This window comes from Salvia hispanica, chromosome 1 (assembly GCF_029641045.1).
Source record: "Salvia hispanica isolate PSC_SH4W2 chromosome 1, Shi_PSC_v1, whole genome shotgun sequence".
Taxonomy (NCBI): Eukaryota; Viridiplantae; Streptophyta; class Magnoliopsida; order Lamiales; family Lamiaceae; genus Salvia; species Salvia hispanica.
In genome coordinates, this window is record NC_142692.1 from 29,267,948 (window position 1) to 29,287,253 (window position 19,306).

Consider the following 19,306-nt stretch of genomic DNA (forward strand, 5'->3'; position numbering starts at 1 on the left):
TTCACCCCCCCTATACATCTTCTTTAGAGGCACATGATTTGGATAATGTTCTTAAATAATAAGACAAAACATATTTAGAGGTTTTTGTATTAAAAATTTCATTTAATTAGGTTTTTATAACAATTTTTTTAGTTTATTAAGTACATGTGTCAAGATACTTTGTTTCATTAGACTTTTTTACCATTTTTTGTTTCATTAGTTCATTATACTAATACATTTTGATTTAGGAGATTCCTTGGTTGGATATTATTTAATGAATTTTAGATTTTAATTAATTTGTTTTGTTAATTAAATTTATTTTTATATTAATTCAGTTATATCAATTCAAAAATTATTGAAAAATGGTAGATTTACAAGTTGATAAAGGGCAATATTAATTATTTTTCATTTTTTCAATAGTTTTTGAGTTGATTTTGCAACTTAAATAAGAAAAAAATATATTAATACAAATAAATTAATTAAATTCTAAAGTACATTAAATAAAATATTCAACCAAATTTAAAATATAAATATAAAAACCTCTCAAAATAAATGCTATAGTATAACTGTATAAGGAATTAATGAATTTTTTTTTTATAAAAGGACTTAATTAATAAGACCAAATGCGTCAGTGTAAAGATATAATGGATCAAAAATAATAAAACAAACTATATATGTTAATGTACGGTCATCTATGCATTTTTGCTTTAGAATAATGATCTACCATCAGTTGTTTAGATCTGTTAACAACAACAATATCACAATACTACTACTACTAAAATGAACCAACTAATTATTGATTAACATCTTTGCAATTACATATTTTTGTAATTAAAATTTTAGCGAAAAAAAAATTAAAATTCACTTCGAACATTTTGCTTTAAGTAGTCTCCAAACTAATCGTATTACTTATGTTCAAAAATTTTACACTCCTATTGGTTTAAAAATTGTGAAAATAATATCTTAAATATTTACCTAAAAATAAATTACAATTATAATGATCAAAATTAAAAGAATTTGAACTATTACTAAACTCACTTGTATCCATACGATCCACATTTTTTATTTTTATTTAAAATCGATATACTTTTTCACTAGTACGAAAAATTAAAAACTTCAATTTTATCGATGGACCGAAAATTATATCTTGAAAATAAATATTGTCATTATGTACTTCTTGGTATGTTTTAAATTTTTGGCACAAAAGATAAATAAATATTTAGATACATGATCATTATTAGGAGGCTTGATTAGATAGTGTATTTTCTAATTTTTGGATATATGAAGTATAAACAAAATAATATTATTCCCCAAAATATTAAAAAATGACCCAACCACATTACCTAAAATACGAAATACTCCGTCTATTTCAAAATTAGGAAAAAAAAAAAAGAGATCATTAATCTCATTTATATGTTCACTCGTAAAAATCTTGGACTGCTTAAACCCTATCGCGTCTCTGTCAATTTCCTTCCCTTCTTCTCTCCGGCGATATCTCAAACTCACACAGTTTCCGATTCCCTTTATATATATCAGCATCTCTTTCTCCATCTTTCTCTCGGCTCAAGGACTGCCACCACCCGCGGTTGCCGATCGCTATCCCGCTGCCAATCGATCCTCGCGGCGTGATTCCTCCTGCCGCGCCACTGCTTTTCAGCACCTAATCCCCCTCTCACTCTCTCTCTCGGTATTGAATAGTAAACCCAAAAGATATCATAGTCTGCTAATTGATTTCTGCTTCTCTAAATTACTAATTTAAAGAGAAATTGAAATTGTTGATTGTTATAATCTGCAACTGCATCTGTTTTTTGTTGGTATCCCCACGAGAGAAAACAATTACCTGACGCTTCGATCTGATTTCATTATTCTTGTGATTTTGTCGAAATTGCTCAACAGTTGGATACAATGGCTGAGGATTTTGTGGGACCACTGGAACAGGAATGCTATAATGATGATGTGAGAGTACAAGCAGATCAAGTTGGGTGGCATGAGGCTGCAATGAGGCTCAAGCGCAGGTACCTCAATCTTCTAGGAGTAACTTTCTATTTTCTTTTGATTACTAAATTAATTTCTTAAGGTGGTGTTCGGTTTCCTAGATAAAATAATACTCCTACCAAGATATAATCTTGGATTAAGTTGTGAGATTATTTTAGTCATAGGACTAGGAGGTTAGCTATGACTAATTATCCTATCCATCTAGGATTGAATTGTGGGATTTAATCCCATGAACCAAACACACTATATATTAATCCAGGATACAATCTTGCAAACCAACATCCCCTAACTCTATTTTTGGCAGGTGGTTGATGGATCTACCTTTGTCCAAATCGGAGCAAAAGAGGATTGACAAATTACTGCCTCCCAATGATATGTATGTAAAAGTGCGCTTATTTGTGTTCTTATGCTCTTACTAAAGCATACATCATTTTTTCAATCAGGATATGATTGGTTCGTGATATCCTGTGTTTATCCTATTAAGATCAATAACATACATAATTATTGAAAGGAAAATTCTAAATTGTGTTGTTGGTATTATTGTGGTTAAAACAGTTATGGTCATCTGACCAAGTCTCTGTTTTTTCCTTTTTCCTGTAAGTGTGGTAGATTCAGCTGACTAAAAGGATGAAAACATCTTCTGTTTTTAGTTCAATTTGATTCTGGCAAGGCCAGGAGCTCATTGTAGATGTAGGAACTTTGGATTTAGTGTTGATATTGAATCTGTGGCGAACTAAGCTCTTATTCATTTAGGACTGAGCTGGTTGCATCCTCAAAACTTTTTGTTTGACTCCGTGACAATAAATGCAGTGATTACTTACTTCTTGTGTTGTCTTTGCACTTGCAGGATATTGCCTGAATCTTTCCTTAGAAAAGATGATGTAAGTATCCTGCTGCTCTATAAAGCGACTAGTAAGCTTTTATAGTATATGGGAGAAAAATTAAAATAAATTGGTTGACTTTTTAAATGCTGGTGGTAGGATGGTTGCCTTGTTGCATATTGAGGTTGTTTTTAGCTGATATCACAAGTAGTTTTTCACCTTAATTTTAGGGGGGTTATGAAGACATCAGGACTTGTATCGAGAAGGCTTTTGAAATTCCTAACAGCCAAGAGGATCATATTTTTGATCGAGATGGTGTAATACTACTTAATTCAAGTGATGGTTTTCAAGAGGTATCTTTCCTCTTGGAGGCTATGACTGATAAAGGCTTATGTTCCTTTGCCAGTATACTCACTGAGGGACTGGATATATTTGATCAGACAAATGGGGGTGTGATGAATACAATCAAAGAATTGCTTCCGAAGTTTATTGCTGACAAAAATGACATTTCCAGATCAAAGCTGAAAAGATGCTCACTACTATTAAGAGACCCGACTAATTTTGGGTGTAATATGACCATGCACTTCACTCCTGAATCCTGTTGTGTAGCTGCATTCAAGGTACTTGAGGAGCTAGAGCATTTCCCTTCTAGAGCACTACATGCAATGGTTAGGAAGCTGAAAGGTATTAAAGGACACATCCCTTGTCCTGTCATACGACCTACACGCACTAGGGATAAATTGGCCAAAATGGTGAGTATAGAGTTCACAAAGATGGTATCAAACATTGGAGGAGGAGATGAACCTCGAGAGGAATTGGTTGGGGCACTAGGAGTTGCAAGCTTAACTTTGAACCTAATATTGAACCGTCCAGTTATAAGAGACTTCGGGAGATTTTCACCACAGATGGTAGCGTTGCATAAAGATATAGCTAAAGCTATTCACGTATTAAACGAACTAAAGGACGTATTAAAATCATCCAAGGAAGGTCAGAGCATACTTGAATCGAGAAAAGTGCTGATGAGTAAAGTGCAGCCTTTGTTGGCTCCTCAGTTGAATTCGTATAGAGTGCCTATGTCAATACGGAATATATTGTTTGATTACCTTTATGAGTGCAGTGATATGGAGAATATCCCTGGGTGTTTGATAGAATCTCTTGACATAATCAATAATAGACCTCAACTTGGGTCTGCCAAAAAGAGTTCCTCTAAAGTTTTATCATCTTCCAAAGAGTTGATGAAAGAGGAAATAGAAAAGGAGGTGCAACTTCTCCTAAATATCAGTGCTCAAGCCAAAGAAGTTGTAGCGAACTTGCTTCCAGAACATAAATTTGATGAAGAATTTGTTCATTCAAACATGGAGGATTTCCATGGAAGCGATTCTCATCGTGTTTTTTGTGATCATCTGCAAATGGAGGATGATTTGCAGCATTTTGAATTTCATTCTTGTAGTTCATATGTCCAAACAGAAAGTATTGGGGAGACAAACCCGGAAGAGTTCAGTTTACCTGTTCACAGAAGTAAAAGAAATAAACGCTTACCTCCGTCTCCCAATAGTCAATGCTTGGGGAAAGAGTTTCCATCGGAATGTAAAGCTGAGGAATCAAAACCTGCTTGCTCTGATTCCGCAAAAGTGACAACTAAAGCTCGTATGTCTTTTCTGTCTCCCTCTCCTGCCAGAAAATCAAGCCACATTGAATATAAATATGAAGAAGCTACAAGTTTCTCTCCAGGAACAACTAAAAATGGATTTTCTGACATCAAAGTAGAAGAAACAGATATTGTTGATCAGCAGAGCAAGTCAGTTAATAGATACCTTGAGCTCCAAGAAGCATGTGATGCTACTAGTATTGCGGCCTATCATTTTGTGGGTTACATGCTGGACACACTAGCCAAGACCGAAGGTATAGAGCTGAACAAAGATGATAGATTTTATCTACGTAGCCGTACTCCAGTCCTTAAAGATACTGAAGGTAATTTTCTTTCAGTCATTTCTGCTTCATTAAAAAATAATGTTTGGTGTCATCTTTATATTATATGGATTTAACTCTCTGCAAAGAAGGGTGTCGTTGGATTTCTATGTACATTTGACAGCCCTTTTCCTCATCAACTATGCTATTATTATTTGTCTTGTTTTTCTTGCTTTTATCCCGAGTAAGAAAATCTACTTGTTCAATTGGCCTTAGTGGTTCTTGATCCTGTACTCTTATGATTTTTGCTGCAGAATTTTCGGACTCTGTGGTGTCCAAGTTCACTGAAATGTGGAAGAAGGCGCTTGAGTTGTAGGCCTTCACAAGTCTGTCAGTCACAAAATTGTCTTGTCTACCCATGAGGATACCAGGGCATACATATCATGATATCAAAGTAATCAAATGACTAGCCAATCCCCAAGTCGCTGCTTTCATTTTCATTTCCTTGTCAAATCATGGTATTATAACAGGCCGCCTTCTTCATTTTTAAGGGCTTGTGTATTGAAGATAGTGCCAGAATCTTACATAAAATGTCAAGTGGAAAGTAAAGTTTGTGATCATTTGCAGGACCAGGGTCTAATATGGAAGCTGTGAAGTTACAATCCTGGGAGTTTGTTAGGATGCAAGAACCATGGTAGAACGATCAGAATTCAGACATTTGTGTATTACAGTAGTAGTTATTTGTAGATTTTTACATTTAGATTTGCCTGAACTTGATTAGGTTGTCTGATCTAACAGGAAATCGATTAGGTTGTACCTTGTAACTTGATTCAGTTGTACCGTGTAAATTTGATGGAGCTTTGATGTAACTCGTAACAGGAAATGGTTTTAGCCATTTTGATTCATCATTGAACTTGCATCATCATTGGAGTATATTTTTTTTGGATTTATTAATTGTGATATGCAAAATACTGTTTATTATTGACAATATTTTTAAGAGATATTGGCACTTTATATGATAGAACTTTCAAAAAGTTGGGTTTTCTCACGATCTTTGAAATTAGCAAATAATATTACGAACTTTACCCTAAATTTGTTATTTGTCAACTAATGAAATTTTTTTGGCTATATTAATAGATTGAAGAACAATTTTGGAGATTGTACTTTAAGAAAAACTATCTATATTATTTGTCAATTTCGAAGTTTGTAGAAAAAATTTCAACGCTTTTTTAAGGCTCCATGATATTAAATGCCAATATCTGGATTAATCCGATCGGCAGAAAATCACCTATCTTTATATTACTGTGATAATTAAGTGGAAGAGTGTTGGTTTACGAATTACGATAACAAATTAACTAATGCCACTTTTGTTTTTTCTGTCCGTCGTGGTAAATTTGAATGTTATGCATCATATACACAATATTTCAATTGTTTGTTTTATCAAATTAAATCAATGCATTGTTAGTAATGTAGAAAATCACCTATCTTTAATTATTCGTGTCATAATTAAAGGGATTAGTTTAGGATAACTATTTATCTAGTGCCACTTTGTTCTTTCTCTGTTTCATGGTTTTATTGAATATTCTTTTGCGTCTACATATAGTACTTCATTTGCTTGTCCTATGATAGAAAATTATTGCATTGTTAGTAAAGTCATCATTAATATGTTATACAATCTAATCATTTACAATAATCGAGTATCTAATATAACAAATACTGGTATAGAGTTGCTGAATTCTGAAAGTATCTTATAATTAAACTACTCGAAAGAATGAATCCCTAAAAATAAATAACATCAAATTTAACTAAACAATGTGAGCTTTATGCTTTATCCCAGTAACATTTTACTAGAAATTTTGTAACGTTCCTATATGTAGTAGTAATAATATTATTGATATCAAAAAGTGACACACATGGTAAATTATTATCCATCCGTCTCTAAAAAATAAACAACGTTAATATGACACGAGTTTTAATATCCAATTGGTAAAGTAAGAGAAATATAAATAAAAAAGTGATTGAAGTATTGTTAGTAGAGAATGAGACCTACCTCATTAGAGAGAAAAAAGTTTTCTGAAAATATAATTGGTCTATTTTTAAGGGACATCCCAAAATGACAAATGTGGTCTAATTCTAAGAGAATTAGCAATTGAGGGCCGATGGAAGGGCCTTCCCCATTTGCCTCCATCGCCCCACCACTGCGGCGGAACGGCCGTCGATCGGCCCCCTCCCCTCTCCCCCAACAGGCCGATGTATCAGCCTTGGCCGATCCTATAGGGTCGTCGATTCGGCCTTCCATTGTGGTGAGAGGGCCGACGACCGACCCTATGATCTTTTTTTTGCTGAAATAGAAAAGAGAGAGAGAGAGAGAGAGGAAGAAGAAGAAAACCTGGAGGAGGAGGAGGATGAGGAGGAAGAAGAAGAAAATGCACTGGTTGAGGAATAAGAAAATGAAACCCTAATTTATATTTAAACTTTAAATTAATAGGCCAATGATTTTATTAAATAAATGGACAATAAATTAGTGGGCCAATAATTTTATTAAATAAATGGACAATAAATTAGAGATGGCCTAGTTTAGGTTTTCATTTAATTAATTAATAAGTTATCACATATTTGAGATAAACTAAAATTTATTTCATGTACTATAATATTTTTGCATCTCGTTGTATCCTATTTTCTAATATTGTAATACAACGAAGATTTGCGTATTAATATTTTGTGCATTTAAATCTATTTAATTTGATAACATATTAAATATAAAAGTGCTAAAATATTAAAACAAAATAGTGATGATGTGGAAATGAAATGGAATGGGAGGGCCCTTCCATTGCAGCCTGTTAGGTTTGGTATACTGTAAAGTATGTTTCGAGCAAGTTTCGCTCGAATAGAATCTTGCTTGTATACGTAAAACTCTATAATCCACTTTTAACCCGATTCAGTATTATTCGAGCAGTTACGCACGAATAGAATCAGTATATTATTACATTGTTTGCTTGTGCATTTATAAGATGTTTTATAAACATTTAAATGTATAAGAAGCAAACAAAGTCTAAGTCTTTTGCTTAGTAGACTGGTTGTGGGCGTCGTCCACTTTAAGGTAACACAGTCGGTTCTATGCAATGCTTTGCAAAAGAAAAAGAAGAATTTCACAACCCAGATAGGCTTAGACTACCTATCATGAAATGTTGCAATGTCAGTCCGATTATTTCTAAGCCTTTCTGAAATAAGATGACGTTGGTGTGGTATAGTACTGAATGGATCTAACGGCAAGACGTGTCTTTATGCTATCTACTGAAAGACTAGGTCTTGATAAATAACTATTTCTTAATCTACACACGTTAGCATTGAGCATACGGTATTGATTATGCACTACTTTGACTTATCAAATGGTGCGGGTTTTTCGCAACCCAATAATCCTGATATATTGGGTAGTGGTGATTAATATCCATCGGTGCTAGGATTTCTATTATGTTGAATCGTGCACGAGGCGAGTCTCGTTTGATAATGTTCTCAAGAGGAGCTCGAACAAGGTTTTATTATTCGGGAAACTGGCCAGTTGGAGTTTTATTACTCTATGAATAATAAATAAGTGTTTCTTGCTAAGTCCACTCTTGGAATTAATAATATGTTAATTAATCAAGTCCATAACAGACATTAACTAATTAATGGACATTTATATCTTAAGCGTGGGAAATAAATAATATAAATAACGGAAACCCGGATTACTTATAATTTCAGATTTGGATGGGGAGTGCAATATTACTTCTGTAGTGGCTGCTCGTAATATTCCAATATAAGCTTGTATTAAATTGTGGGTTCAATTTTATTAGTAAAAAGCTAATTGGGGAGCCCATATCCAAAACCTTCCATAGATCCCTGACTGGGCCCAATATGAACTTAATATAAATAGGAGAATAAAGGAGAGACAGAAACACAATAATAATAAGTAGTAGAAATTTTCGTCCCCCTCTGTTTATAGAGAAGCTAAAAAATTCTCTCAGCTCTCCTTCGTGAGATTTTTCTGTCTTCTTTATTCGAGTGCTAGTATTTTGATAAGATCAGCCCACCCTGATATCGAGATACAGTTCGGGAACCAGTCAGAAGATCCGTGGTCTAGTATTGAAGATCATCACGTGGAGAAGGCGCGAGCAATCGACGATTCTTTGGAGAATCAAATCGGTAACTCTAAACCGTAGAATTCATGTTTTAGGATTTACTTTCTTTGAGCATGAATTATTTGCCTTCTAGCATGCAATTATCTGTTTAACATGTGAATTGATTAATCACATAATAGGTCAAATAGATCTGTGTCTGATTTATTTGTTTTGTACATGTCTTCCAATGTGCAAGGGGCACCAAATCCCAGCACAACCTACCATCATTACCATGGGGAACTACTGGCAATTGTTCACTTGTTTATGTTTTCTAAAAAGAAGAGTTTCACTGTTTCTATAAAAATCTAAATATTTTCTTAAATACTCTCTCCTATGTGATTAGGAGTCTCATTTTTCCATTTTAGTCCGTCCGTGAATAGGAGTCTCAGTTCACTTTTACCATAAATGGTAATAGGGTCTCATCTTCCACTAACTCATTCCACTCACATTTCATTTAAAACTAATATACACAAGTGAGACCCCTATTCCACTAACTTTTTTCCACCCACTTTTCTTAATATTTCTTAAAATCCTGCCGCCAAAAAATAAGATTCCTAATAGTGGACGAAAGAAGAAATATCTACAATGTAGAAAATTCTCCTAAAATATCTTGATATTTTAGTACCTACTGATATTTAGAAAATTCTACATAATATCTAGATATTTTTATAATATCTAGATATTTCCATTATAAAATTAAGTTTATTTATTAATATTCTAACACAGACTACATTTTGCAATCATTCTCTATGTACCCTATTTCCGCTCTCTCCAATTTGGTACATTTTAAAATCAAGTCATTATATCTCTCGTAAATAGATAGATTAGCAATATGAAGCTTTTCTAGTAGTTTGCATTTTACGTCAATTCTAAAATCCACCACGCAGAGGTTCAACAGGGTAGACATTCTGGAACTACATGTTGTTAAGTGTTTGATCTTATGTCAGAAGCCCCTAATCAGAATCCATCACGCTGGAAAACCAAAAGTTCTCCTAACTAGACTGAAAAGTTTAAGATAATTATCTCACTTAAAATTTAAATACTCATCCACCTAAAGAGACTAGTTGTGTGTTGCATCGGGTAGGCAGTTCAACAATTCTTGTTGTATGAATTTTGATTCCAACTCACTCTTTTTTCACAATTATTCATGTTCACTCTTTTTTTTATAATTATTCATGTGTGCAGACAAAACAATATAGAGCAATTAAAAGTGACTATTGCAGCGAGCGAAATCATCAAGTATATCTCCATAGGTGCTTAATTTATTAACACATTTTACCTCAACACGAAAATCCATTGTGCATCCCACAACGCAGAGGGTCAAGAGCCCAGACGAGCCAAGAACTTCGTTAGGAACTGAAAACTTGTCTGTACTCTCAGGCCCCACGTATATTGACAAATTTTGTGCGAATTTGTTAAAATGCTAATCCTAAGATTTTTTAGATGAGAATTTTAAAATTTTAGGTTAATTAGTTATAAGATTCAAAATTATTTGAGAATAATTTCGTGTCCGAACCATCCGGAACCGGCGGTTCGGTTCGAAAAATTTGGAAACTGAACCGAACCACGGTTCTAAAATTCATGGTTTCGGTTCGGAATATTTCTCACGGTTTCGATTCGAAACTGTAACCGGCGGTTACGGTTTTGGTTTTAACCACCGGTTCGATAAACCTTGGGTAGCTCTAATTGCAGGGAGATAGGCCCTTTGGCCAAATGCCGATGTGAAAATTGGAATGAGAGGGCCCTTCCATTATGAATGCTCTAAGGGACGAAGGGAGTAGATACCTATCAAACTAAATATTATTATGAATTAAAATTTCGTAAACAGTTTATAAAATACAAATTTATAACGACCCTACTTCGAACTAGTCATTTTGAAGTTACGATCACACTCGCACCACACTCTTAATTGTGTCATGTAATTTAATTACTTAAGGCCATCTCCAACCATTTACACCAAACTCAAACCCATTTTTGAGTTTAAATCACACCAAAAAGTAGTTTTACTCCAATCATTTATTCTAAACTCAAACCCAAAAGAATATTCCATATTTATATTCTTTTTATACCTTTTTCAATTATACCTACATGTTTACTTAAATTACATATTAGTCCCACAATATTTTATCAATAATTTATGTAACTTAAATAGTTATACAATTTTTTTTATTAATATATTTATATATTAAATATACTTTATATTAAAAAAAATTACACTACTTTTAAAATTAAATACACTAAACTTGCAATAATAAAATTCAAATATAAATTGAAACTCATTTAAATATATCGCAATTACATAAAACATATCACGATAAACATAAAAAATAGCTAGAATTCAAGACTCGAAATTTGTGTATTGTTCCCACAAATGATCAACTAGCGCATTTTGAAGTTCCAGATGAGCACTTTTATTTCTTATTGCGTCATATCAGGTCATATACTCTTGAAATAATAACAAGATTTTTTTAGCAATATTCGTTCCTATTTAGTAAATTTATTAGTTATTATTTGTAAAAAAATATAATTTATTATAATATGGTCAGCTTGATAATTTCTATTTAATTATTTTTATTAGAAAAATATATGTAAATTCCGTGAACAAATTGTGTCTAAATTATATTGTTGATGGTTTGAATTAACTATCAAGTACTAGTACTAGTACATAAATTGACAGTATACAAATTGGCCGCTGGCTGATTCAACTATCAAATTAATAATAAGGACTATTATGCAATATTTAAATTTTTTTTGCAGTAGATACTCAATTTTGGTGTTCACTTCAAATTTGGTGTTGTTTGATTAAAAAATCCAAAAATGGGTATGGGTATGGAGTATGGTTGGAGCATATTTTTACACCAAAAATAAGATTTGGTGTATAGTTGAAGGTGGTCTAAATGGGCTAGAATTGATTAGTAATGCGTGGGTCACTCATTGGGCTGACCATATACTTGTATTATACCGTTTATTTATAGTTTCATAGACAAGTTTAGAATCAAGCCCACGAGAATTATCCAACTATGTTGTACACCATCCATTTTACAGCAGTGGAGACGTTTCTTTTTAACACGCGATTTAAAAAGAATTGTATTAAATGAATTAAGTATAGAAAAAATAAAGTAAGAAATGAAAAATGTAGATAGATGAAGAGAGAATAAAGAGATAATATGTGTTGATTTTTGTTAAAAATAAAATAACTCCACTATTGTAAAACATATCAATTTCATATCAAAATAATAAAATAACTTCACTATTATGGAATAAGGGAGTATTTATTTGCCAAATTCACATTTTTAGTTTAGCAACAACAAATAAACTTATACTACTACAACTAAGAAACATATATATGGAGTGTTTTTATTCACATTTTCAGTTTAGCAACAACAAATAACTTGTACAACTAAGAAACATATGGAGCATTTTTATTCACATTTTCTATAACCATGCAGCCTATTTCAATTATGAGTTTAATTTATAAAACAAATGGCCACAATGAGTTAAATGGTGGATATGATTAGAAATATTGAATCTCATTATTCCAATTTGTCAGTTTATGTATGTATGGACATGGATGATCCGACCCAATCTATTTGACAATTCTATTTTTTATGATTTAAACTATCTTTTTGTGCACTCAATTTGCTTGTTTTCACGATAAAAATCGCTCAAAAATTGACGCTTGTAGAGAAAATCAAATCATGCAAGTACAAAAAGAAATTAAAATTGGTTTGGCATATGGTCCCCTAAAACATTTTGATAGTAGACTGGCTTTCTTATGGCACTAAAAGTGCTCTAAGAAAATTTGCTACATTTAATCATAATGTTTTTGAATCAAACTTTGCCACTTCTCCTTCCAAAGCAATCTCTTTAAATTCACTATTGGAATTTGGAATGGTCCACTTTTTCTTTTTCTTTTTTACATTTTCATCTCCCTTTTTTATGTATATTATGGTTGGGGAATATTGTCTTCCCTAAATTATGGCTACTTTTTTCTCTTATGCTAAAGCAAGAAAATGAGAAATAACAAAAATTGAAGTCTCAGTAATGATTTGAGAACCTCACATTAATACTTTAGAATCTGTAATAGTATCAAGTTTTGAACATGATTTTTTCCTTCCCAAATGACTCATCTTACTTTCATAAACTCACACATTAATTATAGTACGGCAACTTTTATGGCTGAGATTTTAAGTTCTAGAAGAGTGGATGCATATGGTTGCACTAATTTTTAACCAATGTACAATTCATAAATTAAACCAAAATTGTTGTATTAATAGACCAATAACCGGTATCACTATAATATTTTCCTTATAACTTTGTGGCATATACTTGTTGTCCACGTGTAAATAATCATGGTGTTCGTTACTAAAATATCGAGTAAGTTCACCCGATTCACTTTTAATTATCTTTAAAATTAAAATTGTCTACATGTCTTAAATCCATGATTATGTGCAATGGTTGCAAATCACACTTTAAAATGAGATATTACAAATAAGCTTATATATAATAAGTCCTATTAACCACAAATTCATCCTTAAAGACCGAACTAGAGACTAAATTAGGGCCACTCATTTTTCTTAATCTTATGGTTATGATTAATTTAATATTTTATTGAATAAAAACATTTATTTTAGATTTTTTATTTTTTTTTATTTTTTTTAATTTTTAAATTTTTTTAAAAAAACTTAATTTTTTTTTAATTTTTTTAATTTTTTTTTAATTTTTTTAATTTGATAAAAACTTGCTAGAGTAAATAATGAACTATATTCACTACATAATGAACTAAATGAATGTATGTTATGAACTTATTACTTCATTCCGTCGTGCTATTACTTCATTCCGTTAGTTTATTACTTCATTCAATCATGATATTACTTCATTCCATTAGTTTATTACTTCATAATGTGTTATGACATAATTATCTTTCAGTTGGGTTTAGGGTTATTACTTCATTCCGTTAGTTTATTACTTCATTCAGTCATGTTATTACTTCATTCCGTTAGTTTATTACTTCATCCAGTCATGTTATTGTTATGAGCTTATTACTTCATTCAGTCATGTTATTGTTATGAGCTTATTACTTCATTCAGTCTTGCTATTACTTCATTCCGTTAGTTTATTACTTCATTTATTCATGCTATTACTTCATTCTGTTAGTTTATTACTTCATTCAGTCATGTTATTACTTCATTTCATTAGTTTATTACTTCATAATGTGTTATGACATAATTATCTTTTAGTTGGGTTTAGGGTTATTACTTCATTCCGTTAGTTTATCACTTCATTCAATCATGTTATTACTTCATTCTATTAGTTTAGTACTTCATTCAGTCATGTTATTACTTCATTCCGTTAGTTTATTACTTCATTCAGTTATGTTATTACTTCACTTCATTAGTTTACTACTTCATTTAATGTATTACTTCATTTTATTATTTTATTACTCCATAATGTGTTATGACATAATTATCTTTCAGTTGAAGTAAATTCAGTATATAATGAATGCGAAAAATTACTTCATAACATACATTCATTTAGTTCATTATGTAGTGAATATAGTTCATTATTTACTCCAGCAAGCTTTTATCGAATAAAAAAAAATTAAAAAATTTTAATTTCAGTTTTTTAAAAAAAAAGTTAAAATTTTTTGTTTAAAAAAATTTAAAAAAAATTAATTTTTTTTAAATTAAAAAAATAAATAAATTAAAAACGTTTTTATTTAATAAAATATTAAATTAATTCTAAATTAATCATTATCATAATATAAAGAAAAATGAGTGGTCTAAATTTGATCTCTAGTTCGGTCTTTAAGAATGGTTCGACATTGATTATAACTCTATATATAATAATATAACTAATTAATGAAATGAGAGGTGAAGGTCGAACACGTAGCAAACACATGTAGAGCACACTGAACCACGATTCTTGATTAACAAAAACACACTCCCCTTTAATTAGCAAACAAACTAATCCCACCATTCCTTAGTCAACTTCTACTATCTTACGACACACCCCAAATCAAAATAAAACAACGTATTTCTTTCAAATCAAAGATTTTAAGAAAAACTATTTATTTAATTTTTCTAATTAAAAAACTAGAGTGGGAGTATTTTCATTGGTTTAGATTGCGTTATAGCTAGTGACGTACAACTTAATGTTGCATGGTACATGCAATTATCTTCTTCCAAAAGCTTAATATCGCCAAGATTGTTACCTTAGAAGAGAATGTCAACTGCTTCCATGTCACACCCAATTTTATTTTTACACTTGATCATTCTTCAACTACGTCATTCCATTTATTTCTCGAATGCATCAATCACTAATGTGAAATAAAAATATGAAAATCAAGAAGATCACCAAGGTTCTTGCTAGATGAATAAGTCAACTATATAGGTAGTGAACAAATCTTGCAAGCCGTTGTCACACCTTTATATATATATATATATATATATATATATATATATATATATATATTCCTATTCCTCTATATATACCTCACATTCCCTTAACATTCTCCAATCCATTTCAATAACATTCTACACAATCCCTTACTTCCCTAAAAAAAACACTACATATATAAGTATATCTCAACAAATTAAACAAGAGAGATAGTGGCTTTATTTAGATTCATACTACAAAATTTAACATATACACATATATGGCTCTCCGGGCGGCGATAGCGGCGTTGGCGGTGGCGGTGGCGGTGTTTGGCGGTTACCTGGTTTTGCTGGTGGGGATGCCCACAAACGCCTATAAAGTGACGTGGCTGCCGGTGCTCCGAGCTAAAACCACCACCACTTACTTCGGAACTAACCAAGGTTTCATAAAACTCTCATGAAAATTAAAAATATGCATCATATACACAATTTTTTTTATGTTGTGTTTAATTTGGTCACTTAAACTTTTCTCATCTTTTTCTATATTTTTTTGTCTCGTGATAGTTAGCACGATACGTACATGCATTAAGAAGCATATTTATTATACTCTTATGAATCATCACTTACTCCTATATTAATGTTGTTTAATTTGCAGGTGCAACTTTGTTGGTCTTCACATCTCCACTTTTGTTAATTGCACTATTGGGATGTATATATCTCCATTTAGGCAAAAAATCGGAAATTAACAATACTAAGAGGTGGGCATACGCAATTAATTTAATTATTGTATAATATGGCTCTACTTTTTTATTTCACACTTTAGTTATGAACAGTGGAGATGGAGAGAATCGGCTAGAGATATGGAAGAGGCCAATGATCATCAAAGGCCTAGGAATTGTTTCCAGAATAGAGCTTGCTTTTTTCCTCATGTTTATTGCTCTTCTCGTTTGGAATTTGGCTACCTATTTCCATAATGATTTTTCCCGAATTACCCCCAAGTCCGCCGCACTAGATGGTGAAAAAGTGTAAGATATTTAATTTACTAGTTACAAAATTTATTTACTATGATGATTTTATGATAATATTGATTGATGCAGGTGGGAGGCAAAGCTGGACATGGCGGCGCTCCGGCTGGGGCTGGTTGGAAACATAGCACTGACCTTCCTATTCTTCCCGGTGACACGTGGATCGTCGGTCCTCCAGTTTATGGGGCTAACATCGGAGGCTAGTGTGAAATACCACATATGGCTAGGCCATATTGTCATGACCTTCTTCACTGCCCATGGCCTTTCTTACATCATATTTTGGGTTTCCACTCATCAACTATCTCAGGTACTTTTACTTTATTTCATTTTCCTATATAATATATTGGAAACATTCAACTTATTTTTGGTAATCTTGGTGTAAATTTTAGATGGTGGAATGGAAGAATACAGGAGTCTCAAACTTAGCAGGAGAGATATCTTTGCTAGCTGGACTATTCCTATGGGTTACCACATACCCAAGGATTAGAAGAAGAGTGTTTGAGCTCTTCTTCTACACTCACCATCTCTACATTATATTTGTCTTCTTCTTTGTTCTTCACGTTGGCATCAGCTTCGCCTCCATCATGCTCCCGGGCTTCTTCCTCTTCATCGTAGACAGATATCTTAGGTTCCTGCAGTCCAGGCAACACGTCCGCCTCCTCTCCGCTAGGGTTCTTCCATGCCACACTGTTGAGCTCAACTTCTCCAAGAACAAAGGTACTAGATATATTTACATTTAGGTGGTGTTCGGTTTCCAAGACAAGATAATACCAAGATACAATCTAGGATTGAGTTGTGCGATTGAATCTCATGAACCAAACACACTGTATATTTAATCCCATGATACAATCTTGCAAACCGAACACCCCTTAGTAGTACTATATTCTAACAACTATTGATTATGTATGTTGTTGGTTTTGAGGATTGATTGATGGTTTATGTCAGGTTTGAAGTACAGTCCAACTAGTATCATGTTTGTGAATGTGCCCAGCATTTCTAAGCTGCAATGGCATCCATTTACTATTAGTTCAAGTAGTAGTTTGGAAAGTGATACAATAAGTGTGATCATCAAAGGGGACGGAAAGTGGACCAGTAAACTCAACGACTTGGTTGCTTCACCCTCTCCACCCCCACGTCTCGATGTCTCCATCGAAGGCCCTTACGGACCTGCCTCAACCGATTTCCTAAGGTACGACAGACTAGTCTTTTGAGATGAGTTTTCCTGTTTGTTACATAACACTACACGTTTTTTTTCGCAGGCATGATCTTCTAGTGATGGTAAGCGGGGGAAGCGGCGTGACGCCCTTCATCTCCATCATCCGCGACCTCATCCACACGGCCGAAACCCTAAAAAACCAGACCCCACAGATCCTCCTCATCACCGCCTTCAAAAACTCAACAGACCTCACCATCCTCGACCTCATCCTCCCCATCTCCAGCGCCCCCCTCCCCAACCTAAACCTCCAAATCGAGGCCTACGTCACAAGAGAGAAGCCACAGCAACAGCCACGACAGGAGAAGAAATCTGCCCGCATCGTGTGGTTCAAGCCCCGCCCGGCCGACGCGCCCCTCGCCGCAACCCTAGGCAACGACAACAAGTGGCTGTGGCTCGGCGCCGTCATCGCCGGATCATTCATCATCTACCTCGTCTCGATTGGGATCCTGACGAGGTACTACATATACCCTATCGATCGGAACACGAACGCGATATTCTCCTCCGCCGCGAGAGCCGCGCTCCACGCGCTGTTCATCTGCGGCGCGGTGGTGGTGGCTGCGACGGCGGGGTTCGTGTGGAGCAAGGAGCGCGGGGCTAAGGAGACCACGCAGATCCAGAACATGGCGACGCCGACCGCGTCACCGTGTTACGTGGCAGGGAGGGAGATGGAGAGCTTGCCCCAGCAGTCGCTCGCGGAGTCGATCAACGTGTACTATGGGGAAAGGCCCGACCTCAAGAGTGAGTCAATCTTAACTCTTACTGCGTATTCCCTCCATCTCATAAAAAAAGATGTCACACTTTCTTTTTTAATTTATCCTACTAAAGATGTCACATTTCCATTTTTAGAAAAAAATTTCTTTATCACATTAATATAAATATTATATTTTCTCTTTTTACTTAACTCACAAAATAAAACCTCCTAAAATCTCGTGTCCCAAAAGTGTGACATCTTTTGTGGGACGGATAGCCATTCTTTTTTTATGATAGAAAAATGGATAATATTTTACTAATAGTTTATTCGTTGATTTAATTTATTTTGAGAAAAATGTTGGTGATGAATGGAAATGTAGGATATTTGTTTGAGCGGAAGGAATCAAGCGTTGGAGTGCTGGTTTGTGGGCCGAAGAAGCTGCGGCATCAAGTTGCCAACATATGTTCTTCGGGTTTGGCGGAAAATCTGCATTTTGAGTCCATCAGTTTTAGTTGGTGATCTCATCTTCAACCAACGTTTCTTTTGTTTCTTATATTTGTTTTTAATGTTTTCAAATTTCATGTCAGTATGTAATGTATTGGAGTCGAGTGAAGCCTTGTTTGTCTCTGTGTAATAAAATATTGCAATGAAGCAAAAAATGTCAGCTTACATTGCATAGAGGTTTCGTGTTGTTATGTTTTGATTTTGTCATATCAATTTATGAAATTCTTGACACCATTTATAAATAGTGAAATTCATTTGGTTTTAAATTTAGATAGTATACCATAATTTTATCCAAATCCTAATTAATGAAGAATCACGGGTTCTCTTTTTAGACCTAAAATGGTAGTACTACTATGAGTTTGTAAACAAAATTTAAAATTTTAAACAACCGCTATTAAGTGGTAGTCGCCAATTTTCATTTGCATGCACCAGATGAGAAAAAATTCCCTAGTCTAGTCATACCAAGGTAAAAAAATGATATGGTATGTCCTACCTATAACATATTGACAAATGGAAATATACATGGCTCAACTTCCAGCTGGAAATTACACCTCCACAAATGTTAACAAGATAGATTTTTATATGAAAATTATTATTATCCTATAACATATTGACAAATGGAAATATACATGG

The 19,306-nt window shown here is 33.4% G+C and overlaps 2 protein-coding genes across 4 annotated transcripts; both read left to right on the top strand.

The window, feature by feature from the left end:
* The first annotated feature begins 1,540 nt into the window (after positions 1-1,540).
* On the top strand, positions 1,541-5,625 carry LOC125223681 (DNA double-strand break repair protein). Of its 3 annotated transcripts, none has more exons than XM_089063282.1 (7): positions 1,541-1,666; positions 1,876-1,994; positions 2,279-2,350; positions 2,822-2,855; positions 3,026-4,766; positions 5,018-5,221; positions 5,331-5,625. In XM_089063282.1, exons 2-6 carry the CDS (start codon positions 1,885-1,887, stop codon positions 5,077-5,079), a joined length of 2,019 nt encoding a protein of 672 aa, XP_088919408.1. In that variant the 5' UTR covers positions 1,541-1,666; positions 1,876-1,884; the 3' UTR covers positions 5,080-5,221; positions 5,331-5,625. The 3 variants fall into 3 exon arrangements, with proteins under 3 accessions (XP_088919408.1, XP_088919409.1, XP_088919410.1); XM_089063283.1 differs by lacking the exon at positions 1,541-1,666 and having other exon boundaries at positions 1,964-1,994; positions 3,026-3,112; positions 3,202-4,766; XM_089063284.1 differs by lacking the exons at positions 1,541-1,666; positions 1,876-1,994 and having other exon boundaries at positions 3,202-4,766.
* A 9,782-nt stretch (positions 5,626-15,407) lies between these two features.
* Positions 15,408-18,939, top strand: LOC125223807 (ferric reduction oxidase 2-like). The gene is made up of 8 exons (XM_048127100.2): positions 15,408-15,678; positions 15,893-15,995; positions 16,071-16,262; positions 16,335-16,569; positions 16,652-16,979; positions 17,208-17,451; positions 17,522-18,216; positions 18,549-18,939. The coding sequence occupies exons 1-8, from the start codon at positions 15,519-15,521 to the stop codon at positions 18,686-18,688; spliced, it is 2,097 nt and encodes a 698-aa protein (XP_047983057.1). The 5' UTR covers positions 15,408-15,518; the 3' UTR covers positions 18,689-18,939.
* The last annotated feature ends 367 nt before the right edge of the window (positions 18,940-19,306 follow it).